The sequence below is a fragment of the Nothobranchius furzeri genome, chromosome 11, assembly GCF_043380555.1.
Source record: "Nothobranchius furzeri strain GRZ-AD chromosome 11, NfurGRZ-RIMD1, whole genome shotgun sequence".
NCBI lineage: Eukaryota > Metazoa > Chordata > Actinopteri > Cyprinodontiformes > Nothobranchiidae > Nothobranchius > Nothobranchius furzeri.
This window is the reverse complement of record NC_091751.1, coordinates 29,901,340-29,928,107: the sequence shown is the minus strand read 5'-3', so window position 1 is coordinate 29,928,107 and position 26,768 is coordinate 29,901,340. Positions and strand designations below refer to the sequence as shown.

Sequence of the window (26,768 nt, the reverse complement as noted above, 5' to 3'; positions counted from 1 at the left end):
GTGTTGTCATGATTGTACGGACGAGTTCTGGGTACACAAACCTGAGTATTGCTGCTGTTTTTCTTGTGTTCAGCAGTTTTCACTTGTGTCTTTTACAGGTTCTGTAGTGGAAGCCTTTTGGTGTTTTTGGACAAAGGTTTTGATGTTAGTTGTCAGGTTAAACACAAACTGTGATCAGACTGAAGCTCTTTTGGGTCATTTGGGAACATTTGTGACTTGGCTAATTCCACAAGTGACACTAATGGAATAATTTGGACACTTTGGAGTGAAATTGAGAACAATAATATCGAGCTAGCTGTTTAACTGTCAGGGTTTAAGTCTGACAGCTAGCTGTAATGTGACCCAGACCAAACTAGATTGCCGCTCTTATTGCCACCAACTCATGTGAATCTTATTCATTTTAACTTAATCTCAACATTCCTGCCAGTTTTACATCTTGTTATTTCAGAAGTAGTATTCCGTGTTGACAACTCAGCATTTTTCTCATTGTTTTAGCAAACATTCAGATCACCCAAGCTAAAACGTTATACAATTAGTGCCTTTTCCTGATGTCTGGCCCTTTTCCACTAGCACCTACAAAGTCCAGTTCAGCCCGGTTCCGAGGAGTTTCCACTAGTGACGGGTACAGGGATTCTGCCCAGTTTTAGAACCGGCTTCAAAGTGGTTCCCACCGTTCTGAGCCGGGCCGAAAACGCCTCATCAGAGACTTGGTTTCTGATTGGCTAGGGGGTGGAGCCACTGGTTACTCCGCCTCTCTACTGTCAGCCTTTTGTGAGTCTCCTCTTTTCGGAGTTTGACAAAAACCTTCAACTTAGTTATTTTTGCTGCTCCTAAATCTGGATAAAGCTTGGAGCTGTGCCATCAGAAACAGGAACTGATAGAAGAAAATTTATTTAACAACTTTATGTTGGGGCTGAGCAGTGGCGCAGTGGTTAGAGCTGTTGCCTTGCAGCAAGAAGGTCCTGGGTTCGCTTACCAGCCTGGGATCTTTCTGCATGGAGTTTGCATGTTCTCCCTGTGCATGCGTGGGTTCTCTCCAGGTACCCCGGCTTACTCCCGCAGTCCAAAAACATGACTGTTAGGTTGGATGGTTGGTCTGTAAATTGTCCTTAGGTGTGTGTGTGTTTGTGTGCATAATTATTTGTCCTGTGTCTCTGTGTTACCCTGCAATGGACTGACACTGTCCAGGGTGTACCCCGCCTGATTGCCCGCTGACCGCTGGAGATAGCCCCCCACCCCCCGCAACCCTACGTGGACAAGCCGGCTCAGAAGATGGATGGAACTTTATGTTAACTTTTGACTTTTTGTTTCTTTCACAGCATTACCCTTCTCTCCTACAGGATCTGTTCCATACACATGCCCAAATATGCAAATTAGATTGTGTCATTTTGAGACTTAGCTACTTTGAAGGCATCGACATTGGAGGGATGCATTAACTTCTAACTGTAATTGATATATATGAAGGTGGCAACAAAACACATTTTTGGTTTGAGCTAGCCGTTGGCTCATGACAGACAAAAGATATTAGTTCATAACTGAGGCCTACTTTAAGATGTCCAAACTATCTCTTTGTGCTTTTTAACTTCCTTTCGATTTTCTTAATGATGCATGAAGCCATAAACAAAATCCGTCCATCCACCTTTTTTATGTGAAAGCATTTTTGTTTTACGTAGCCACTTTTTTAGCTGCCAGTCAAATAGCAGCACAGCCTTCATAGCTCTTCTTGTTTTATTCTGTTTCTGTTTCACTGACCCTGGTTTTACTGAACATGGGTCAGTCACAAACAGTCGCTTTGAGCAGCGACTTTTTGTAGAAAATGTGACATATCTATCAAAGAACAAGGAGGAGTACCTGAAACAGCTCTGAGATTAACTTTGCTTTAGTTTTTTATTGTCTGGAACAAGCCCCCACAATGCGGGTCTGTAAGTGAGGCCAATGAGGAAATGAAATAAATTGCAGTTCCACCCTCATCCACTAGGGGCTGGTGTCAGAAGCGAGCAAATCCTCATTGACTCCCATGTTAAAAATACTAATTTCACAGCAGAAATAAACACGTTTACAGCCTGGTACCAAAACATGTTTTTGGTTTAAATGATCTAGTTTACACTCATGACAACTCTGAGGGGGGTGAATTTTTTTCTCACTCTTCTGTTTAAGTGTATTAAAAGCCTAAAATTCTGTATAATTAATGAGCATCAGACCCACGTGACCACAGAGCTCTGTGGAAAGGCCTCAGCCTGAGCCTCGGTCTCGCCTGAAAACTGTTCCGCCATTTTTTGTCTCTGAACTTAGACCATTAGTTGTAGTGTTTGTGTATTTTTTTTTTTTTTGATATTATTTGTGTAACTGTTGGACTAAATGACTTGCTGTGGTATTAATCGCACTACTAGACCGTCCAAGGAGTCTACACTGCATTTTTTCAGTAAGTAAAATTATATTTATGTATTTATGTCGATGATTTTAGGTCACTGTCGAGCTGAGCTTAGATTTTAACATGTACTCTTTAACTATGAAATTTAAATTTAACTCATTCACTGCCAGCCGTTTCCTGATCACTAACGGCCTTCGCTGCCAGCGTTTCTCACCGTTTTTACTGTTTTTTTAAGAGTCACAGAACGTTGCGCGCTAGCATGATGTCGATGCCAAAACAACCAAAACAAAGAAGAGACTCACCTCTTACATCAGGAAGAAGCAGCGTGTTTCGAGCGTTATCCGTTCTTTCATAATCCATTGTCGAATTGTGATCGACAGACGCTTTTCCAGTTCGCGCCTCACTTTTTTTTACAGGAACGGCCCAAAACGATCTCCTAACACATGGATGTGTTGCTTCCTGATCATGTGATCTGTGACGTATGTGGATGAAGATGGGCTTCAGGGCTGAGATGTTTGTTCTCTCAGCGCGGGGGCTCGTTCAGATGCTCAAACAGTAAAAAAAATGCAAATGACGACTTTAGTCGTCATTGGCAGTGAACAGTCTAAAATGAAGACTTTAGTCATCAATGACAGTGAACGGTTGGATCTAAAATGAAGACTTTAGTCATCAATGACAGTGAACGGTTGGATCTAAAATGACGACTTAAGTCGTCAATGGCAGTGAATGAGTTAATAGGGTAAACCCCAGTGCATTTTACGTAACGCTGCATTTTAGAAAATGGGTTGGAATAAAACATGTTGGTGGAGCGGGGGTTCTGACTATCGGTATGGCCCCCTCCCTGCAGCTCTGCACATCTCTGATCGCAGCGGCGCTTGTCTGCTGCGTGGCTGCCAGCTTGTGGAGCTCTTGCGAGACCTCTGTGTTCCACCCGGTTTTACGCAGCAGTCAGCCCGGCGTATCTGTGACTCAGAAGCTCTGGTGTTGTGCACAGTTAACTCTGGTTATAGCTAGGTTGCTACCTCCGTTAGCTTAGCTCCCACCTCCGCGTTAGCTTTGGGTTAGCTTGTAGCTACATTAGCTTCAGTTCGACGGGCATTGGCAATTTTACCATTAGGCATAGGTCAGCGGCTGCCTGGGGCCCCTAGCCCTGACCGCCGGCACCCCTCTGTTAATGCCACAATGGACTATTAATTTAAGACGGCGATGCACAAGCAGGAAGTGATTGGTAATCATTCCACTCCAATCCAGTTGGTGGCAGTAATGCACCAAATTGTTGTTTGCCAAGTGCCATAAGACCACAAATAAGAAAAGAAGAGAGGTCGGAGCATTCGTAAAAACTTGAAGAGGTAGTCAAAACATTAAGCATGAAATGGAGTTCTCCTAGTGCCTCCAATATGAGAAAGAAGCAGCTTTGTTTCAAAAAAGCTTCCATCTTCACTTCCGAAAGTGAAGTTGTTTTTCTATGTAAACATCAAAGGAAGCAGAAAAGAAAGACAATGGAAAATGTTTAAAGGGAGAAAAACAGACCAAAATGGAAAATAGAAAAAATAAACTAAGGCAAAAAGCACAGGAGCACTGACAGGAAGAAGAAAGCACTCAAAGGGAGAGAAAGACAAGAAAAAAAAGGAGGACTAATAAAAAAGGGAAAATAACTCATGGCAGAAGAGGGGAGAGTTTCACAAATCCAGTTAAAGATAAGATTGTCAAAAATGTAGTGTAAGGAGGCCTAATGTCTATGTTCGCCTTGGGCCCCCAATTTGCTAAATCCGCCACTGTCGACGGGTGTCGTCATTTGATCCCAGCCTTACAGCCCTACCCTCAGCTCCACCTCTTTTCCATTTTGGTGGAATTGCTTGGGCTTGACTGAACCTGTGACACAGTCAAAATGGCGGTGGTGGCCACCTCCCATTTTAACTCAAAAAGGTATTATTGGAGTCTGTGGAAACCTATTGTCCATATATGTGTATGTCGATGGTCTGGAATCATTTCTGTGAAATAAAACTAAAGAAGGAATGTACTTTTTATGGATTTTTTAGTTGTGATTTTTTTGTCAGGCTATTTCTGCATGTTAGAGTAATAAATCAGATTATGTTCTGTATACTTTCACACATGAAACCATTAGTTCAATAAATTCAACAATACACATTAACATATGCTGAGTCGTTCTTGTAGAAAAAGGAGAATGAGTATTGTTTAATGCATTAAATGCCTTCTGCAGTTACAAAAAATAATTAAACACAGAAAAAAGGGCAGCATTCAAATAATTATATCTGGTGTTGTTTTCAATTTACATTAAATCTACTGCCCCCTAATGACCAGAAACAGTCACTGCACCATGAGATGAATCCACAAATCCCAGCAGTAACTAGAAAACGGTGATTCAAATAAACTTTATTGACTTCGCATCCAGATGTTAAACAGGCATGCAAATACAGGCTTCTGAATCCGAAACTCCTCTTTTTTTCTCTCCAACCAATTTGGTTCCTTTTTTATTTATTTTTTTTACAAAACTACGTGCACCTTAAGTAATCAATTTTGCAGCGTACAAACCACAAAAATACCAGTTTTACATTATCAAATACTGCACATAGAAAACATTTACAAAGCACAGGTAGAAAATTACAGCTCCGCTTTTTTGTCTTCCTTCTCACAAACCACATCGTTTCATCACAGTCTGTTTCTCGTCACCTCTGCTCAAACACTCCTCGTTGGAACCTTTTAAGGCCATTTCGGAAAAGACAACCACTCATTTACCAACACCAGCATTAGTGTCACTAATGTACATTTTATGTTAGTTTCACAAGACATCTGCTTGTGTTTTTGCATTTAGTTTAATAAATGTGCTTGGGAATTTAATTTTGGTCCAAAGCATTGACTTTGTTTCGAGTAAGACGTTTTGTGCTTTCTGGGCTTGATAAGATGAAGGGTTGTCTTGACAGTCGCAACGGAAGCTACTGCGGCCTTAAATTTGTCTGACAGAGAAGAAAAAGGGCTAAATGGCTGCTTAAATGTGTTCTGTGATTGCTGATAAGACATGGATGGAGTGGATGAGCGTTCAGCTCAGCAGGGATGTTTTCTTTCGTGACAGCTGCAACTCGAGCAAACACCCGTGGAATGCATGCTTCCATAACAGAAAATGAATTAAACTCTGCTGCACATGAAGGATATCAAAAATATAGCTTATGTACACAATGCAGTGCATGCTAATTCAGTCTAAATTACTTCAAGCGCTTGAAAATGTGTTTATTTGTTATGGTGGCTCAGCTGGCACCACCACCGCTCTGAGAAACAGAACAAGTCCTGGCAACCGTAGAGGCTACAGCTAATGCTTATTGCCAGAAAGAGTGTGAAAACGCAAGGCTACTTTAAGATACAGCGTTCTCTCGCATCTCATCGGTTCTAATCTGTTCCATTGCTGTGGCTCGTTTTCTTCACCAGTGGTGTCAGCATTACGCTTCAGCTCAGGATTATTGTTATACACACCATGCTGCAAACGTTTCCTAGATCAGCTGGGTAAATCTGAGAGGTTAAGTGGTGCAGGGATGGGGGCAGCACTCCTTTCAGCTTGAAAGCCATCTTGGCGATTTCTAAATAAATAAAAAAAGGTGTGTCGCCCAACGGGATTCGCGCTGACAGAGCCGTTCTGTTCAGGATGCAGTAGGACAAACAGAATACAGTACAGTAAGAGTGGAGGACACCCAAGTCCCCTATAAGTCTTTAAAAGTGATGAAATATAGCAAAGAAGGTGACAAACATTTGCACGCCATCGCTGTGTCAGCATATAGAATACATTCATAAAATGATATACACATATAGAACTTCACTACAACATTACAAGCAGAATACATTTCAGAACTTTCATCTGTGTGCTACAATAATGAAGCATGTCTCCTACTCAACATAAGGCAATTGTAAACTGATCAAGCCCTCATTGTTTTTGCAAAAATCTAAAGGCAGGTGTTACCCCGCGCCACCTCTCTCAAGCTCTCTCAATAAAATCTCTGTCCTTACAAAAATAAAATGTGTTTTCAACACAGTACTGCAGAGAGGACGAAGCAAGTTTCCACGTTTCGGACTCTACGCTCCTAAAGTGTCGACAGTGAACACTTGATAAATCCAGTGATTTTTTTTTTTTGTCGTGCTTTATGAATCCACCGTCACAATAAAAACAAACAAGGTCTGTGCAGTTTTCAGCCCCTCCAAACCAAGACAGACAACATCCTGGTATTTCATGGTGACTGTAGCTTTATTAAAACTCACTAAAGTCATACACCCGCTGCCAAAGCTGCTCAAACACAAGATGACCAAAACTCTGAGCTTGATGTTGGTCTCTGAGGGCCACCTCAAAACATGAAAGAGTCCACATGTGACTCACGAACATTCCCTGGCCACACGGGAAATCTCACGAAAACTCTCGGGATCAAACGGGACTTTGGAGTACACCAACATGGCGGACAAAGAGGAGCTATTGGTGATAAGTTTGTGGACTCCTGATTGGCTACAAGTCCCATTCAACAGGCGACACTCTCGTTTGGGTCGTTGGGGTACACAACCTGTGCTGGAATATCGGGACGAGACAGTAAAACCTGTTGAAAATCCCAGATTATTGATCAGAGTGGTCCTGAGGTCCCAAACACGGCAGGAACATCTGATGGACTCATCCTTAGAGTCGTTACAATACTCACAGGATTGTTGAAAGGATCAAAAGTTGGCACCATTCATTTGCCGTGTAAACCCGGCTGTTGGTCTGTGACTGACATGTTGACCTGCAACAGTAGCTGACCACCAGTCCTAACCTTGGCATCAACTAACTCCTTAACCACTGAGGTATAGAAACTGTCAGCCCTGTTCAAGATGGTCTCCAAAACTAATCGAGACTGAACTCTGTCAGTTTTATCGAGCTACCACCTGATCCAAACGCCTCGTTCGAGTTAACCTGTTCCTCGTTTAGCAAAACTTCTCAAGACCAAGTCAGAACGAATCTGAAGAAGTGCTACACGTTCGTCTACGAATGAGTAATGTTTACAGTCATCATTCAAGATGGCCGCCGTAGCCAGTTAAACAGATGAATACAGCTCCGCCACGTTTACAGAACCACAGCGAAAATGTGGTGCAGCTTTAGTTAAGCGTCATCTCCAGGACACTCCGAGTGCTACATACAGGACACCGTAGCTCCAACGGTCCCTGTCATTCCTGAACTCCCTCCCAGTGAGATTTCTGGAGATCGCAGCTAACAGACTATAATTGTGTTATTTCTAAACATCACCTTTAAAACTCTGGCATGAAAGGCAGCGTGCGATGTGCATTAAGGACTTTTAACACAACAAAAGCTTCTAAAAGAAGAGACGCTGATGCTCAGAATAACCCTGAGCCCTGTCTGCATCAGTCAGAGTCTACATGACATCACTCACTGCGCTGCCACACATGAATGCATCACACAGCACAATAAATGCACCTCATTAATAAAACACGCGACACGTCGAAGGCAACATCCGAACTTCTCCGCTTTTTGGTTGCAGGAATCAAACATTTTGCACAAATATGGCAAATGCACTCAATAGTCTCTACTTTCAGTCATCTGAAGAAGAAGAAGTGTGGTAAACAGTGAACAGCAAACAGGATTCACACAGGAAAATATTAGAGTTCTCAAAAAACTCTTTATCTAGTCGGGAGGTTAAAATGAAAAAACATTTTTTTTTTGGAGGATCGTTCCATTTCATGTTCTAACCCGACTTCCAACCCTTGTGTTTCCCTCTGAATGGCGCACATTTAAAAGACTGTGTACAGAGAGGCAATCCTCATATTTTACATCATGCCAGCTGTCCACGAACAAATTACGTAAAAAATATAAGATACATAAAATCGGGTCATATATTTGACCATACAGGTACAGGTACAGCAAAGGGATAGCATCAAAACCTTACTCCGATCTTGACGGTGCTCATAAAAAGGGATGAATCCACTGGGGTGTTAAAGCAGGGACAGCAATGTCAACACGCAACCTGTTTCTATCATCTAAGAGTTTCAGAGATCCCTTTCCTCCAAAGTTCAAAGAATTGTGAGTCGTATTAGTCTGAGACGACTAAGTGTTCCCTTTTTCTCCTGAACAACAGTAAGACAAGAGCTCGGATGAAAGAACAAAGAGTGACAATAAACCCAAACAACGATCTTTATCCAGCAGCACGATTTGGTGTTGGGCTGCGCTCAACTCACCCACTAGAACAGCTGACAGGTCTCTGGTGCTTTTTCACCACTTCTCAGATCCTAATGAAGTACTCTCACATGTAATCAACCTAGAGTACAAGTTCAGGTCAGACCATGTAAACATAGAACTGTTTCATTCTTAAAGAAGAAAAAAGATTTCCGGCTCTGCAGAGTGATTCTTTATCGCCACGGCCAGAAACGTTCAACTAGAGTCTTCTAATTGAGAAGTCTAAATTTATTGTGGATTTCTTTCCTCTACGCAAGTTCCACCGGTCTCCTCTCAGCTCAGAGGGACGGTCTGGCTCTTTGCTTAGCGACAGAGGAAACAAACAGACATGACGTTAACTGAACTGATGATCTTAGAATCCAAAGTTGTTTAGAAATATCTTCAAAAGTCAACTTTACTTATATTTTTAATACATTTGCAGCGGTCTCTAGTAGGAATGAATGCCTTGTAAGTCATTCTCTGGCGCCCATTTCAGCGTGGAGAATTCAGCCAGATATTTGATGGCATCCTGATGTGTGGACATCTCTCCTCTGACTGGCTAAGAGAAACACGGCTCCACCACTGACTCTGTTTGCTCTGCAACGTTGATGTTTTATCTCCACAAATAACACAAGCCTGGAGGAGTTCTGCTGTGTGGTGGAGTTGCTAACGGTTAGCCTCTACTAGCCCAGACGTTCTCAGCTGTTTCCTGGACGCTAAACCAACAACAGCCTTCCCCGTCGTGAGTCCAGATGGGTGAGTCCATGAACGTTAAGTGACAGTGTGACGTAGATCTATCAGGTTTTTCTAATCCTAGAGTTTCACCGTCTGTTTTCATCTCTAGGTGAAGGAAACTGTTGTCATGTTCAGCCTGCATGAAAATCTCAGAGTGACCGTTTATAATATAAAATTGAGTTTCTTAACTATTTCCCATTGCTCGGAGTGTTGGTCAGTCCAGTAAGTTCTTTACAAGAAATCATTTCTAGCTTAGCAAAGAGAGACGGCCAACCTTCTAGAACCTTCAGCACCAATCAATGAAAGATGCAGATGTAGGTGTGTAAGTATTTGAAGCTGTATGTACGTTTGACCTTGTGCAGAAAAACCATAATTACGGTAATCAGCACCAGACTCTTGGTTACATGCTGAATAATCGTTCTGTCCTGGAAAAAGGGACAGCAGAGAAAACGGTTCATTAGATATAAGTAGATATGGCGACAACACCCATGTTTTGTTTTGTTTTTTGCAAGGAAATCCCGCTACTGACGACGTGGATTTCATGTGTGATGACAGGCAGGACTGACCTGTTTCAGCTGCTCTAGTGCATCTTTGAAATGTAATAAAATCCACTCTGAGTCTGTTTCTGTTGTGTTTGATCAAATTAAAAAAAATAACAGAAATGGTGGACAATAGCTCAAGTTTCAAAGTTAAAAATGATTCATAACTATAGTAAAGTGCAATCCAAAACACAAACTTTCTGCAGGAAATATAAAATAGGAATGCTGACATATTGCACCTGAAACAAGAAAAAAACTACTATATTATGGCTGGGTACTGTTTATAATAATAATGATAATAAGTGTGTAATAGATATCTAAAAAGGAACACCTCTTCAGGAGATATTTACATGTTTACACATTTACAGCAGGTTCAGAGGAGCAAGCAGGGGTGAGTGGTGAGAAAGCAGCCGCCAGGAGACCAGCAAGGAAGGAGCCCTGCGTCCTTCACCAAACAGGAAGAAGAATTATTGACATCAAGACAAACAAGAAACTGGAAGTGCAAAAAAATTAAAGTCCAAGTGCTGGTAGACAGTTGTGGAACACAAGCTCCGCCCCCTGATTTGCTCCGTGGGTCTGAAGGTGAAGGCGTCGCTCCAGCTGTCAGACCAAAGGCCTTCCCCCCAGAGCAGCACTGCTCCTCCAGTCAGAGCAAGCTCCAAAATAAAACATCAAAAGATTGAAGCACTTCTAAATGTCTCGCAAGCAGTCATGCAGAATGCAGCCGATACACATATTACTATATAAAGACAAATAAGCGTTTAGCTATCTATTCAGGAGTATATTTAGATATAAACTCTGCCCTGTGGAAATGGTAGAACAGCAGTGTTGCTACCTCACGTGAATTTCTGCAGGTTTGTTTGAGTTTGACTCGTCCATCTCAGCGTGAGTGCAGAACGGATCTTCTTTTTCTTTTGTTTTTTCTTTTTGCATTACATCTAAGTCATTGACTCTGCTACATATCCAGACTTGATATTGTATACTAGTTCACCCACTACTTATATAACAACAATAACAATTGCTTTGGTTTTAAAAAATAAAGTTTTGTTTCTCGGTTTGGCATAGAGAGTTTAGAAACTGGCATTGGGATGGCCCTGGGATGAGACGCGCCACGGAGATCAGGTGACCTGGGATAAGGGGGCGTGGCACCCCGCCGGTGGTGTGTGAAAAATGCTACATGTTTAGGTCTTAGACCTGCTAATCAGTGGCTGAAATATGAGTGGAGTAACAGGATGTGTGTGTGTGTGTGTGTGTGTGTGTGTGTGCGTGCGTGCATGCGTGCGTGCGTGTGTGTGTGTGTGAGTGACTCGGCTTGCTCGTGTGGGCGTCTAGGTGCACAAGGGGCTGGTGGCACTCTCCAGGGACGACTGAGAGAGGCGTCTGGTGAGGGGTCCGATGCTGGGGTCTGCCAGAGAGGAGGTAGGGAACAGCTTGTACCAGCCGCTGACTGTGGCCGACAGGTCCAAGTCCTCCAGAAGGATCTGGGCCATTCCCATGAAGCACTTGTGGTCCATACGCCCGTAATCCCCCCACACTATTACCTGGAGAAGACAGGGTGGTGACATGAGAGTCTGTCGGTGTTCTAACACGCTACCAGAGATGAAAACCAAACCCTGGACCAAATGGTCTCCAGTAGAAGACCCAATCTTTAAACAAAATTAGGGACTGAACCACAAACCTTCTCCAAGTTAACAAAGTTGACCAGCAGTTGGGCTCTCCTCACCAGTGGGATCCATCAGGGAGTCTTTATTTAACTACCTCAACTACCTGAGCTCCAGAAGGTCGGGTTTAGGTCAGTCGGGTTTAGGAGAAGCTGATGTCCTCAGCATATTCTACCTGATGCGTTGGAACGAGCTAACGGCTACCGAGTGTAGGCCGGTTACTAAGTGGACTTCTGTCATCTAAATCATTCCAATCGTTATAAAATTCCAACCAGAAATGTTATCGGCTGAAATGTAAGAGCAACGGATCCTGATGTCTTTCCTTCAGTAGCAGTTATTCCAGCCAACAGCCGCAGGGATAAACCGAGAGCAGAACCATTTAGAGGTCTATAAGACCGTGTTGGCACGAACCACTAGAACATTTCTGAGATTAGAGCTGAGTTAAGACATCAGCAGTCTACATGGGTCTTGGGCCCACACAGTCTAGCAGTTAGCTCATCAATCTGGTCCAAACTAACTACGCTGTTTCTCCAAACGGAGGCTCTTCACAGCTCTAAGCTGTTAACGACTAACCTGCATTAAAGCTCACAGCTGAACCCGCTCGTGCTTAAACAGAATAAAACACACAAACATGACCTACCTGTAGGACTTTGCCCTGAGGACTCTCATCAAACAGTAGAGCCTGCTGGTAGGTTGGGTCCAGATTCTTCTTCACTACTTTGGTTTTCTTCTTGGCCAAGCACACTCCATGTTCCAGGACGTACACCTTCACGTAGGTCGCTGGAATGGAATAAAGGAGAGTGAAGCTCCACCTGAGCTGCTTTATGAAACAGGCTCGACAGGTGAAGTACCTGGTGTGTTCTTAGATCCTGGTTTAGGGGTCAACCCCCTGGCCTGGTTCACTTCCACCTCCAGCTGTCCTCCTCTGTCAACCATGCCTACATGAACATCGCCTAAAGAGATCAGAAACACAAGAATCTAAGAAAATAAGTAAATAGATGAAGTTAAAACCATTTCTGGGTGTTTTGGGTTTAACCGAAAGCTTGAAGATGCTGCAGTCTAACAGCAGAGGGCGACAGAGAGCCGCAGCTGTTCTTACAGAGGACGAATCTGCTCTGTGTTCAAACCCAGACATCAAATATTTCAACACATTCTCACACCCAAAGCGTCAAATAATGACGCTTTCCTCATGCAGGGATAAATGTTTGCTGAGTGAACATAAAGTACTGTTTGATGTTGTCTTGGTTCCAACTGAACTCTGCATCTCAGTGAAAGAGCCGTCATCACCTGTAAGGGTTTATAGTCAGGAAAGATTTATTTTAAACGTGAGTTTTGTGGAACAACTCAAGTTTACCCATGGGGGGTGTAGCTAGCGTTTGTCGGCCTACGATCTGAGCGGGTCCGAGTCCGTCCAGAAAGTCACTGAACTGGCTCTCAGGCCCCAGGCGAGTGGTGGGGAAGACAAACCTGAGGGGAACGGAAATGATAACAATGAGTGGGATGCTCCATGTGGATGGGTGAGAGGAGGGGGAGGTACGTACGTTCCATCTGAGCTGTTGGAGTTGGTGCTGCCGTCCGTGGAGTCCTTGCTGCCTTGCCGTGTCACTCGGTTCCTCATCTCCACGGCGATGCCGGTCTCTGTGCTCCTTCGGATGGTGCTGCGAAGCTTCTTCATCCCTCCATCTAAAAAACACCACAGATTTTAGGCTGCAGCTGAGATACGCATCGGACCAAAACTACGTTTTATTTCATCATCATGGTTTGCTTCTTCAAAACGACCAGGCAACTGAAATTCACCTTGAGGACGGCCCGCCTCTCAAATGTTTGTTTTGAAGCAAGCTCACTCAAATGCAAAAGCAATCTGGCCTGATATCCTCCGGGATGTCCCTGCTCTGTTAAAAAGCCTCACTTCTCAGGCATTAATACACACCGGCGAGCCCCTTTGGCAGGTGATGCTTTCAACAGGGTGCGGTACTGACACTGGCTCGCCATGGCTCCGCTCGCCACAAGACGAACAGAGAATCCAAACCGGACCACCGTGACTGCATGGATAAGGCAGGAGGCTCACGCAGAGCTTCACTGGACCTGTTAACACTGAAGTAGCCATAGCAGCAGGAACCAGATCAGCTTCCTGAGCTTTGTGCTCTGGTTAAAGCAGAAACTCCAGATAGTTCAGCTACACAGTCAAGTAACTTTTAATAAGCTGCTGTTCGCCGTCGTAGGATGAAATAAAAACACACCCCGCCTCAGCCGTCCCATCTCATTAGCCTGAGAAACTCCAGCCTCATTAAGCATCCTTGCCATGCCCGTCTCATCGCCATGACAACCACAGACACCCTGCATCCCTGCCATCACCACGGAGATAAACAAAGGCAAACAAAGCCACTCGATGAGGCTTCGGGGAGTTGAGGTGATGAGGACGGAGGGTTTTGAATAAGGGATGAAGAGAGGAGGAGAGAACAAGGGGTTGAGCAGGGATGGAGAGGAGAAAGATGAGAATGATGGGGTCCCACGGGCGTTTGGGAGGAGAGGAAGGAAGGGGTTCTGTCTTCTGATGCTTTTCTATTTATAATCCTGCAGTCAAGAATATTTCCAACAGACAGCGTCGTCATAGCACGAGACAAAGTCTATGAGCTCCTGCTACCATGACAACTCCGCCATAGGATCTGGACCCAAACAAGACAGCTGGCAGCAGGGCGCCATGGCGACAGGTTCATCACATTTAATTATTAAAGAAAACTAAGGTTAATTGGAACGGTGTTTTGCTCGTGTCTGTTCACAAGTGATGACATCAGTAAAAATGATGATACCTTCCTGATGTGTTTGTTTTTTTAATAAAGTTCTCATCAACTCATTTCCCAGCATGCCCTTCCCCCTCATCAAAACACACACCCCTTGAATAGTGTGAAGCAGCAATGTCTTCCTTCCTATTTAATCCCCTCCTCCTCCTCCTCATCTGTGCTTTCCCTCCATTCGTTTCCATGGCAATGCCGTCTGCAATGCACCAAGAGCCCCGGCCGGCATGTTCACTCAACAGCCTGTCCTCTTACCCAGGATCCGTCTCTGCTTCACATAGTCCTCTTCGGAAGTCTCCACCGTCTCTGACTCATTTTCTGCTTTTTGATTTTTATTATTTCTGCTCCTTATCTGCCACTAACACATCTGGTTGCTCTGAACCAATCATAAACACTTGCTTCTTTCCAGCTTGGTGTCGTATTGTTTCTCTCCTCTCTATTAAATTTGTCTTTTGTCCGTCTTTATCTCACAATTCTTCTTTATTTACCACTCGCTTATCTCTCCCCATGAATTATTTAGAGTATTTCCCTGCTGGTGAACTGACTCTACTATTCAGTAATGATATCAAACACACACACACACACACACGCACGCACGCACACACACACACACACACACACACACATTAGTAAAAGACATTACAGGTTTATTTTGTTTTGTTGCATCTTAAAATGACATTACTCTGCTGGAAGAGGGTGTTTCTGTGCAACACAGCAATTAGAGTGCATCCAGTTGGCTTCATAATGGTGAGTAATGTCTCGTTCTTGTGAACACACTCATGATTTGAAGAAAATTGCAGTGATTGCTCACTTACTTCAAACTTTGTCTAAGTGTGACCCAACAATGGTACAAATCACATGTTTGGTAACCCAGATAAGTAACAAAAAAATTAAATAGGGAATAAAGATGGGCAGGATTACTGAAAATGCTAATAATGCAGAAAACACACACACACACACACACACACACACACACAGCCGTTCGGTGCGCTCAGCAGATCATTAAAGCCTCTCTGACATTTGAAGAGAGCACTGATGAAGCCTTTCTCGTTATTCTCTGTTCTTAGACCTCCTGGCTGTACTGACATGCCGACTGGATGCAACTGTGACGACGACATGCCGCCATGCATAGCAACAGTAACCAGGGATGGGTGTTGGAGATGAAAGATCTATTGTGGTGTATTAACAGCCAGACTTCTGCTAAATCCGGAGCCCTTGAGAGGTTTAAAGGGGACATATGCATGTTACACCAGGTCTATGATCTATCCAGAACAGGTTGGTGAAGTTCTCTCACATCTCACCAGCTAATTTCTAGTTTCATACCTTCCAGAATGAGCTGCCTCAGGTCTCTGTCACTTTAATTGCTGACCCAACCCACCCACCCATCCATTCCATGACTGACTGCATTGAGGTGGGGAGCTCTGATATCTGGGAGGGGTGGTTCTATGCAAATATCCCTGATTGTGATGTCACAAATGAGAACTTTTTAAAAGGATATAAATCCTAACCTAAAGACAGACAGGATGCAGATGGGTGTTTTTTAGTCAAGCTTGGAGTGTCTTAGAGGTAGTGGAGACCAACATGGCAACACATTAGTATGCAAAAGGTGACATTGGCGTAAAAACTCCCTTTAAACGAGGAACTTTACTCATATTTTTAATTAGTGTGCAGTGGTCTCTAGTCGGGATTAATGCATTGTAAGAAGGTCTGGTGTGTCTGTTTCAGCGCACAGAAATCAGCTGGATGAGAAAGTAGCTTCAGAAGACAGACTCTTGTTTCCTGATATATGGACATCTCTCTTCTGATTGGCTAACAGCAACACAACTCCACCACTTACTCTGTTTGCTCTGCAACGTTGATGTTCTATCTCCGCAAATAACACAAGCCTGAAGGAGTTCTGCTGTGTGGTGGAGTTGCTAATGCTAACAGTTAGCTTCTACTAGCTGAGACGTTCTCTGCTGTTTCCTAGATGCTAACCCAACAACAGCCTTCCCCGTCAAGATGGGTGAGTCCATGAATGTTTAGTGACAGTGTGACGTAGGCCTGTCAGGCTGTTCTAAGTCCAGAGTTTCACCGTCTGTTTTCTATCAGCAGCTAATGCAGGAGATAGGTGTAGGAGACTATTTTCATGTTCAGCCTGCATGAAAACCTCAGTGACTGATTATAATCAGAAACAATAATTATATTAGGGTTTCTCAGTGAAGGAGCTCTTTAAGGTTAAGTAAGAGAAAATACAAGATACTACTAAAGGTGCATTCATGCAAAAATTAAAGTTCAACAATAATTGGTACTTCATTGATCCCCTTGTGGAAATTATTCCTCTGCAACTGGCCCAGCCCAGAGGGGCAGTTGCCATCTGGGGGCAACTTTCAGGGTTCAGAGTCCTGCCCAAGGACTCACCTAGAGCCCTACACTGAAGCCCTAGGCCCATGGGTCGGCCCGGCCCGACGACCCGAGGGCCGGGCTTCGGGCCAACGACTGTGTAATTACCTTGGACATGGGCAGGGCGCCTTTATTTTTAATTGAATTCATTAAAAAAAACTGAAACACTTGAACGCAGCAGCACTTGCCTGCTTCTCACGCACCGGCACCCGTTAGCTCAGTTAAGGTCTGTGTGGATTATAAATGCGCCTATATCAAATCAAAGCTTTATTTATAAAGTGCCTTCCGCAACCCTGTCAGGAAGCCCAAGGCGTTGAACATGGTACAGCACAAAGTTAAATAAAGTGAATAAATCAGAAAATAAAAGCAATTCAAATTACAGATTGTAAATTACAAAAAAGGTGAAACATTCTAGTAGAAGACAAATGTGTAAAACAAGGGAAAAATTGAACCAATGAAAACTGTGAGATAAAATCAACATAAAAGAGGGCCAAATTCAAACATGTTCTGGAAATGCCAAGCGGAGGAGGTGTGTTTTTAGGCGGCTCTTGAAGGCTGGCAGAGATGGGGACAGCCTAACTGAGGGTGGCAACTGGTTCCAGAGTGACGATGCTAGGACTGAGAAAGCCTGGTCCCCGCGAGTACGACACCTAGAACGAGGGACAACAAGCAGGCCTTGGTCAGAGGAGCGCAGAGCGCGTGATGGCGAATGTCTGTTCAGGAGCGTGGCCAGATAGGGGGAGCACCACCCTGGAAGAAATTAAAAACAAAGACGAGGAGTCTGAATTGTGAACGATAGCAAACCGGAAGCCAGTGCAGTGAGGCCAGAACCGGACTGATGTGGTCCCGTTTCCTGGTCCCAGTCAGGAACCTGGCTGCGCTGTTCTGCACAACCTGTAGGCGACGCAGTGATGACTGACACAACCCTGGTTATAGAGAGCTGCAGTAATCAAGCCTAGAAATTACAAAAGCATGGAGTACCCGCTCCAGGTGGGCTCTTGACAGCATGGGCTTGATTTTTGCAAGGCGTCTCAGAGGAAAGAAACTGAACCGGATCACTGGACCGGATATATAAATGAATTCTCAAACTGCTGATTGAAACATGTGCCCCTATTCTAATATGCCATTTTATGCCCACTTTGATGTCAGAAACCATTCGTTTATTCTCATGAAAATGGCAGCATTCTATTTTTCTGTGAATAAATTCACTCTGCAGTGAAAAAAAAATAAATAAATCCAGCATTCATTGCTGTTTTTTTTTCTAACTGGAGAGCGCATTTTCAGAGCGGCAGATAAAATTTACAAACGCATCCAATTAACTCCTGTGCCACCTGGGCGACGGTGGCACAGGAGTTAATTGCTCGCCCCGTAATCGGAAGGTTGCAGGTTCGAGCCCCGCTCAGTCTGTCGCTGTTGTTGTGTCCTTGGGCAAGACACTTGACCCAAGTTGCCTGCTGGTGGTGGTCGGAGGGACTGGTGGCGCCAGTGCTCGGCAGCCTCGCCTCTGTCAGTGCGCCCCAGGGCAGCTGTGGCTACATCGTAGCTCATTCCCACCAGGGTGTGAATGTGTGTGTGAATGGGTGAATGACTGATTGTGTTGTAAAGCGCCTTGGGGGGTTCCAGGACTCTAGAAGGCGCTATATCAAATACAGGCCATTTACCATTTACCAATATAGTATTCATAAATTTCATCTGCCGCTCGAAAAATACGCTCTGTTAGAAAAAAAGCTGCATTGATGCTGTTTTTCTTTCTTTTCTTTCTTTTTTTTTTTTTTTTTACTGCAGAACTCTTCTCACAGATAATTAGAATGCTGAGCATTCTATCACGCTAAAACATTAAGAAAGGTTTTTAAAAAAAGTCGGGCTTGGGCTCGGGTCAGGCCAGAGAATCCTGAAAACCTTTTTGGACCGGGTCGGGCTGGGGCTCCAACCCCCTCGGGCCGGGCCGGACACGGGCTCAGATTTTAGGCCCGTGTAGGGCTCTAGACTCACCTACTAATTAGTGGACACCCGCTCTCCTCATTCAGCCACGGCTGCCCGTCGGAGATTAGGCCACTTTAAGCTTGGTTCATATAAGTCACACAATAAACCACACCTGCATTAGAGACTATAATCCAGAGAGGGGTCAGTAAGAAGGAAATAACCATTCAGCCACATGATGCAATGATTAAATGTATGGCAGGATGTCTGTCAATGAGCTGATGTGCCCCGCTGGATCTCATCTAAAGGCAATTAATTAGAAAGAGGAAAAGAGTAATCCAATTTAGATGCAATTTCCTGCTGATTTGATGGCCAGTGATGAGCAGTTGTGAGTAGGGCTGAAACGAATCACCGAATGCTTCGATTCATTAAACTCCTCAAATCTTTTTTTACGGATTCAAAGCTTCGTTAAATGTGCGCACCACACTCGGATCACATTTTACGTGGTAATCTACGTGCATTGGAGGAAAATAGAAAAACCAGCAAAGACGCAACTCATTGTAAAAGGCAGAAACGCTACGGGCAGATAGGCTAATGCTAATGCTAGGGCTGTGCAGGGTAGCGCACTCACGATCAAGTAGGGTTCAGAGAAAACACAAAGGTTGTGAAGGACTAAACTCTACAAGTGGAAGGCAAACCGCAGCGTCCCGTTTGTGCAGCTGCAGCGCTGTGGAACCGAATCGCTGCAGCTACCTGGAGTCAGGTTGTTGCTACGAGACTGCTCCACACACAGAGGGCATGGCAGGCCGCTGCAGCATAAGGTTTATGTCGATGGTTGCAGCATGTAATTCACAAACACTTCTGCACTCACTGGCCACTTTATTGGGTATACCTTGTTAAAATTGGGTCGGACCCCCTTCCGCCTTTCAGAACTGCTTAAATCCTTCGTGGCGGACATTCAACAAGGTACTGGAAACATTCCTCTGAGATTTTGTCCATATTGACATGATAGCATCACACAGTTGCTGCAGATTTGTCGACTGCACATCCACGATGCCAACCTCCCATTCCACCACATCCCACTATTGTTCTATCTGGTGACCGTGGAGGCCATTTGAGTGTAGTGAACTCATTGTCTGAGATGATTTGAGCTTCATGAAATGCTGCATTATCCAGCTGGAAGTAGCCATCAGAAGATCGGTACAGTGTGGTCATGAAGAGATGGACATGGTCACCATTACTCACCATTACACCGCCACCAGCAGCCTGAACCGTTGATACAAGGCAGGATTGATCCATGCTTTCATGTTGTTGATGGCAAATTCTGAACCTCGCATCCAAATGTCAAAAAGTCGAGACTCATCCAACCAGGCAACATTTTTCAAATCTTCTATTGTTTAATTTTAATGAGCCTGTGTGAATTGTAGCCTCAGTATCCTGTTCTGGGCTGACAGGAGTGACACCCGGTGTGGTCTTCTGCCGCTGTAGCCAATCTGCCTCAAGGTTTGGCGTGTTGTGTGTTCAGAGATGCTCTTCTGCATACCTTGGTTGTAACGAGTGGTTATTTGAGTTACTGTCGTCTTTCTATCAGCTCGAGCATTCCTCTCTGACCTCTGACATCAATAAGGCACTTTCGCCCACAGAACTGCTGCTCACAGGATTTTTTTTTCCCCTTTTTCGGACCTCACCTTCGTCCGAGTCGTGGGGGCAGCATCCCAGGTAGGGCCTCTTAGGCAATCCTCTCCCCAGCCATGTCCGCCAGCTCCTCAGCTGGGACACCCAGGCATTCCCTGGCGAACCTGGAGATGTATTTCTAGGTTGACCTGGGTCAACCCGGGGGCCTCCGGCCGGCAGGACATGCCCAAAGCCCCTCCAAAGGGAGGTGTCCGGGACGCATCCTGAGCAGATGCCTGAACCACCTCAACTGGTCCTTTTTTTAGACCGTTCTCTGTAAACCCCAGGGATGGTTTTGTGTGACAATCCCAGAAGATCAGCACTTTCTGAACTACTCAGACCAGCCCGTCTGGAACCAACAGCCATGCCACGTTCAAACTACCTCCCACGGCCCTGTGTCCAGACTTTGGCTCCTTGCATTATCAAATTGTGTTCTCTTCTACTAAGACCTTTTGTTATTGTTCATAGACACTTGATATTGACTTTAAATTTAAAAATGTTTCTGTCTTTGTTTTTTTAGTGAATTTGACAGCATTTTTATTCAGTTGTATTTTTATGTTATTTTAATTTTTGTACTTTTGCTTCCATTAATTAGAGTTGATTAATCTGTAATAGCTAGATATGTTTTTTTCTTTTAAATCACACCAAATACATGTTTGGGTCTCTGGAGGTTAAATCACCTTTCTTCACCATTCTGAAGCTCAGTTTGAACTAACGATGTCAGCATGCCTAAATGCCACCGTGTGATTGGCTGATTAGTCATTTGCGTTAATGAGCAGTTGGACAGGTGTACCCAATAAAGTGTCCAGTGAGTGTCCATTTGGATACAGTTGAGACTGGATTATTGCCAACCCATATGTAATAAAATAGATATGCCACCATTACATTGTTACCAGTAGAAATGAGATGTTATTAGCATCTCCAGTAGCGTACTACTGAACACGTTACAGAAATAATTAAACATGTGGATATATTTGGGTACGTTGTTTTGATTAGGATGAGTGATATTAATACAAACCTAAACTGTTAATGAAATGTAGGTCAAATTTGTCCATAAAATATTTATTAACTATAAATATCAGCTGAGAAAGAGGGGACTAGACAACACCTGTTTAACAGAGTTAAAGTCCCATTAGTCATCACACGCTGGTGAAATTACATCTCCACATCTGACCCATCCTCGTGGGGCGGGATGAGCTGCAGCTGTGGCTGCGCTTGGGAACCATTTGGTGGTTTAACCCCCCAATTCAACTCTTTATAGCTGAGTGTCAAGCAGGGAGGCACTGGGTCCCATTGTTCTGGTTTTTGATATGATCCGACCGGGAATCAAACCTCGATCTCCCAGTTTCAGGGCGGACTCTACCACTAGGCCACTGCGAGGGTAATATTGAGCCTTTTATTATTTTGTTGTTTAATTTCATGTTTTTAGCAGCAGTTCTCGTTCACTTGGGAGTGTCATCCGATAGAATATTTGAATTATAGACAAAGGATTTGATAGAAGATTCAAATACTAAAGTAGTCAATAGCTGCAGCCCTAAGAAGACGGCAGAATTTATGAGAAAAGACAAGAACCAGACGTTGTGACTGAAAATGAAAACTTTCTTTGAAGAAGAGTAAAAGTTGGTTAGTTGGATGTAAGCTCCAGGTGGCTCAGTTTCTCATGGACTGGTCGTGTGGTCCATCTCCAGCCCTTGGGCCCTTTTGTTGAGGCCACCAACTCTAGAAACACACAAACCACCGAAGAACTGTCTTAGGCTGCACTGAAGCTGGATTTTCTCATTTCCAAGTGAGAAAAATCCTTTGGGAATAAATCTAAGAATACTGCCTAATGGTGAACGCAGCCAAGGCCTCCGGTGTCTGTTCTCTAGGTTCAGCTGCATGCTGGTCAGCTCATTATCTGGGGTACCTTAGCCTTCTGATGCCCATCTAAACACCACAGCTTGTGCAAGTATAACTGAGCTGCAGGTGTTGGTGTAAAAGTGAGAATCGCACTATTTGACTCTGACAGGAGTGCCAGAGTCATGTCAGGTGTCTGGGACGCATCTCACACCTGCTCAGCTTGGTTTTCACGAGTCAGATATACGGACCTATTGCTAAACATGACAAGATGTACTGAAGATACTTTTTGACTAAACTGCAACTAGAAAATAAGCCTTGTGTGACTTGCTGCAAAGTTTCCAGTTTAGTGTGGTTACAAATATAAATTCCCATATAAGCTAGTTAACATCGCTCAACTGGTCCCCAGTGGTCCCAGCCCAGTGTGATGCTTGAGCCTCATTCCCACCTCAACTCTGACCAAGGTCCTGCACCCTCCATCCCTGTTTTTCACACCTTTTCATTATTTTAGGACCCGTGAATTCACGATGCAGACACTAAACAAATCGTGATCTCAATTCTGATTAAGATGAACATCTGTTGACTTTTGGCCTTATTAAGCAGAACTGCAGACAGCCGCTCAGAATTGTGCCATTTGATCAGTCCCACCGTCTGGTTCTTAGACAGAGCCTAGTAACCGAGAACGCAAGCGCTGAACGGTCCAGACAGTCTGGCTAAGAATAGAACACAAAGCTCGGACGTGCTGGGGAGAAAACGAGATGAGTGGCAGAGTGAAAGTGAGAGATGGAAATGAAAAAGGAGACCAATAAGAAAAATTACAGAGATTAGGAGAGTGGTGAGTGAATAGATGTTTGGCAGGCTTGAAGAGGAACAAAATCCTCCAAGCTTCAGGAGAACAGGACGGTGTCAGGAGCAGCTTGCGTGACAGAAAGAGCCTCCCCTGTAGATTCACAGGGATGAAAAACACCAGCTAAGTGTAGCCATCCACAGAATTCACTGTCATTACAGAACGTCAGTTGGAGCATTTCCACCATGACATGTCAGCTTTTAGTCATCTGCAGCTGCTTTTGTTCAGCCCTGTCTACGCTATAGTAAAGGATTATAGGTGCACTCAAGGGATCTGATGGCGTTCCCAAACATCACAGCCAAAAATCTTTAAACTGTTTCCTTTACGTGACTTACAAACAGAGCTAGAAGTAGGGCATGAGCTAGTTTCGCTGAAAACAAACCGCAGGACTGCTCTTAAGGCATCTTTATGAATTAATTAATTTAGCCAGTTTACTTTAGCTTAAAAAACAAAACCAGATGTGAAGAGGGAAGTTAATGAATCGAGAAACTTGGTGGGAATGGCTAGAGTCAAAGGTCATCACTGCTCTGCAGCACATCAACCAGCCCAGGTGAACTTTTGATGCAGAAGAGAGCAGAACTCTATGTTTATGTATTTAGCAGACACATTTTCCAAAGCGACTTACAAGTGATAATCGGCATGTTGACCTTGAGGCTAACAACAACAATAACAATAACTTGACATCAATCATGGAGAGGAGGGAACAAAGGAGTGGACAGTAGAGAGGGGGGATGGGTGCAGGGAGGGTGCTAGTTTAGAAGATGCTCTCTGAAGAGCAGGGTCTTCAGGAGTTTCTTGAAAATTACAAAGGAAGCCCCTGTTCTGGTAGTGCTTGTAGGTCATTCCACATTTGTGGAACGATGCATGAGAAGAGTCTGGATTGTCCTGAGCGTGGTGTGGGCACTGCTAGCCGACGATCCTGTGATGACCGGAGCGGCCGGGCCGAGACGTAAGTCTTTGCAAGAGGATTCAGGTAGATGGGAGCCGTACCATCTCAGACTTTGTATACTAGTGTTAGCAATTTGAATTTGATGCGTGCTGCTAGCGGTAGTCAGTGGAGCTCAATGAACAGAGGGGTGACGTGTGCTCTTTTTGGCTGATTGAAGACCAGACGCACTGCTGCGTTCTGGACCATTTGAAGAGGTCTCACAGTACAGCCTGGAAGACCAGTTAGAAGGGCATTGCAGTAATCGAGGAGGGAGATGACAGTAGATTGCACCAGGAGCTGGGTGGCATGTTGTGTTAGGTATGGTCTGATCTTTCGTATGTTATACAGCGCAAAGCGGCATGAATGAGCAACAGAGGCAACATGATCTTTAAAGGTCAGGTGTTCATCAATCACAACACCCAGATTTCGAACTGCCTTTGAAGGAGCCAGAGAAAGGAAGTCATTTTGGATTGAGATATTGTGCTGTATGGATGGTTTTGCTGGGATGACAAGTAGTTCAGTTTTAGAGAGGCTGAGTTGGAGATGGTGGGATTTCATCCATTTTGATATGTCAGAGAGACAGTTTGATATTCGTGCTGAGACAGTGTGGTCGTCCGGTGGAAATGACAGATAGAGCTGGGTGTCATCTGCATAGCAGTGGTAGGAGAAGCCATGTGATCGCATGATCTCACCCAGTGAGGTGGTGTATATGACAATGAGAAGAGGTCCTAGTACAGAGCCCTGGGGTACTCCTGTGGAAAGATGGTGCACGGTAGAGGATTATCCAAGCCAAGATACTCTGAATGATCGTCCTGTGAGGAACGATTCAAACCAGGCATGTGCTTTCTCTGTGATGCCCATGCTAGAGTGTGGACAAAAGGAAGCCATAGTTGACAGTGTCAAATGCAGCCGATAAGTCAAGCAGGATAAGCACTGAGGATTTGGCAGTCGCTCTAGCTTCTTTTAAGGATTCCGTCACTGCTAACAGAGCAGTTTCAGTGGAGTGGCCCTTTTTGAACCCAGACTGGTAAGGGTCAAGCAGACAGTTTTGTGAGAGGTATTCTGTGATCTGCTTGAAAGCCACCCTTTCAATGATTTTTGGACAGAAAAGGGAGGAGATAGATAGGTCTGTAGTTCTCCACATGATTTGGACTCTAGTTAAATGTTGTTCTTCCAACAGACCGGTAGCGCTTCAATAAACACATGAATTCACTCATTCAGCAGTTTTGACCCTCATTTGCTTTAAAATGGAAATGTTTTCACTGGGTGACATGTCTGAACTGCAGGCTGCACAGTTCAGCATCCGTGTTGTGGTACATAATGTGTGTCAGGACTTTCATCACACACACGCACACGCACACGCACGCACACACACACACACACACACACACACACACACACACACACACACACACACACACTCATGTTTGCTCATTTAAGCAGCCTCGAGTTCTGGAACAGGAAAACAAAGAAGAAAATCTGTCCTTCTTCCCTGAAACCAAACTGGGTGTTGGTAATGGTGTCCACGTCTATTCCCAAACTGAGCTAGAGATGCTGTCAGCGAGCACAAAAAATAGCTCGTCTGGCAGACGTGCAGCGATAAAAACATTTGCCTTTGGTCTCAAAGCAAAGCTGAGTTCAGTTTAAGAAGCAAACCAACAAGTCACAAATCACCTGTGTCACCTAGTTTCTCTTTGGCTGTCTCTGTTTCATTTCTGCATCTCTGGTGTACCTTCAGCAGCAGCTCCTGCGTACGCTGAAATAAACATGCAGACGGGGAGTTTAAATAAAGAATATGTGAAGGATTGCTGAGGTTAGGGAGTGGAGAGGATGGGTACTGCATGAGCTAAATAGAGCACGAGAGAGTGAGGCGATCGGGGATAAAGTTGCACCAGTCAAACCTTTCCCCTCACAGATGTAAACGGGTTAAGATGTACCAGCGTTCTACTGGGACTTTCACAGAAACACACACCTGTTTCTTGTCTCTCAGCAGTGTGAGTTCCCGCTGTGGTGCTAACAGTGACCTGGGAACCATTCTCTTGGCTTCATTTCTATAGTTGTGGATATGTTGAGCAGAGGAGTGACTCACCCGTTAAACCGTCTTCTCTTCTCACCGATACTAATAATAGCAGGTAATAAATAGAACACAGACCAAAACCAAAATGCCATCATCACAGCTTCCCTGTTACAAAAGCAGAACTAATGACACACCAGTGGAGTGGGAGCCGGAGCTATCCATGGAGTAACAAAAAGAGAAACATGCATCATGCCTGAAAGAACGCATCCAATGAAGGGAGCATTATTTATAAACAGATTATGAAACTGAATATCTAGGACAAACTTTAGAAAACCTGCACAATCTCACTTCCTGCAGCAACACAATCAACTTTTTTATTTAGGGATTCGTTATAAGCAGGCTTGGCTTGGCTAGGCTAAAATGGCTTAAGAGCCCCTGGTCCAACAGCATTCCCAGAAAATAAGTGTTATCTCTCCAGTGGGCCTGTTCGAGGACATAGAAGTCAGCTGGAGGACAAAGCAGCTTCAGACGGCAGGATCTACGATGACGATGGCAGAGGAGTTAAGTAACTGGAGGGTTGTGGGATCAACTCCAGCTCAGTCTGCCGCAGTCGCTGTGTCCCAAACATTACTCCCAGACTGCACTTCCACACATGCACACAGAGTGTAGAGAGAGACTTGAGAATGAGCTTCAAAGTGTGTCGTACTTTGTACCACATCACATACATGGTCAAGTTGCACACCTGAACCATACTTGAGCCTCACTGCCCACTTCCTCGACCAAGACTGGAATTTAAAAAGCAAACGTCTCAAACTGCCTACTTTCCAGATGATCTTACCGGTGAAATCATTGCTGCTGGACTGAAAGGAA

The 26,768-nt window shown here is 44.4% G+C and overlaps 1 protein-coding gene across 1 annotated transcript in view; it reads right to left on the bottom strand.

The window, feature by feature from the left end:
- Window positions 1-11,060: 11,060 nt before the first annotated feature.
- Window positions 11,061-26,768, bottom strand: part of rims3 (regulating synaptic membrane exocytosis 3) — a 52,502-nt gene continuing 36,794 nt past the window's right edge. Inside the window, exons 3-7 of the mRNA XM_015955952.3 lie at window positions 13,041-13,182; window positions 12,854-12,966; window positions 12,351-12,452; window positions 12,140-12,279; window positions 11,061-11,379 (exon numbers count right to left, since the gene is read on the bottom strand). Of these exons, the coding sequence (XP_015811438.1) occupies window positions 11,167-11,379; window positions 12,140-12,279; window positions 12,351-12,452; window positions 12,854-12,966; window positions 13,041-13,182 (710 nt within the window). The 3' untranslated portion in view covers window positions 11,061-11,166. The remainder of the gene's footprint in view (window positions 11,380-12,139; window positions 12,280-12,350; window positions 12,453-12,853; window positions 12,967-13,040; window positions 13,183-26,768) is intronic.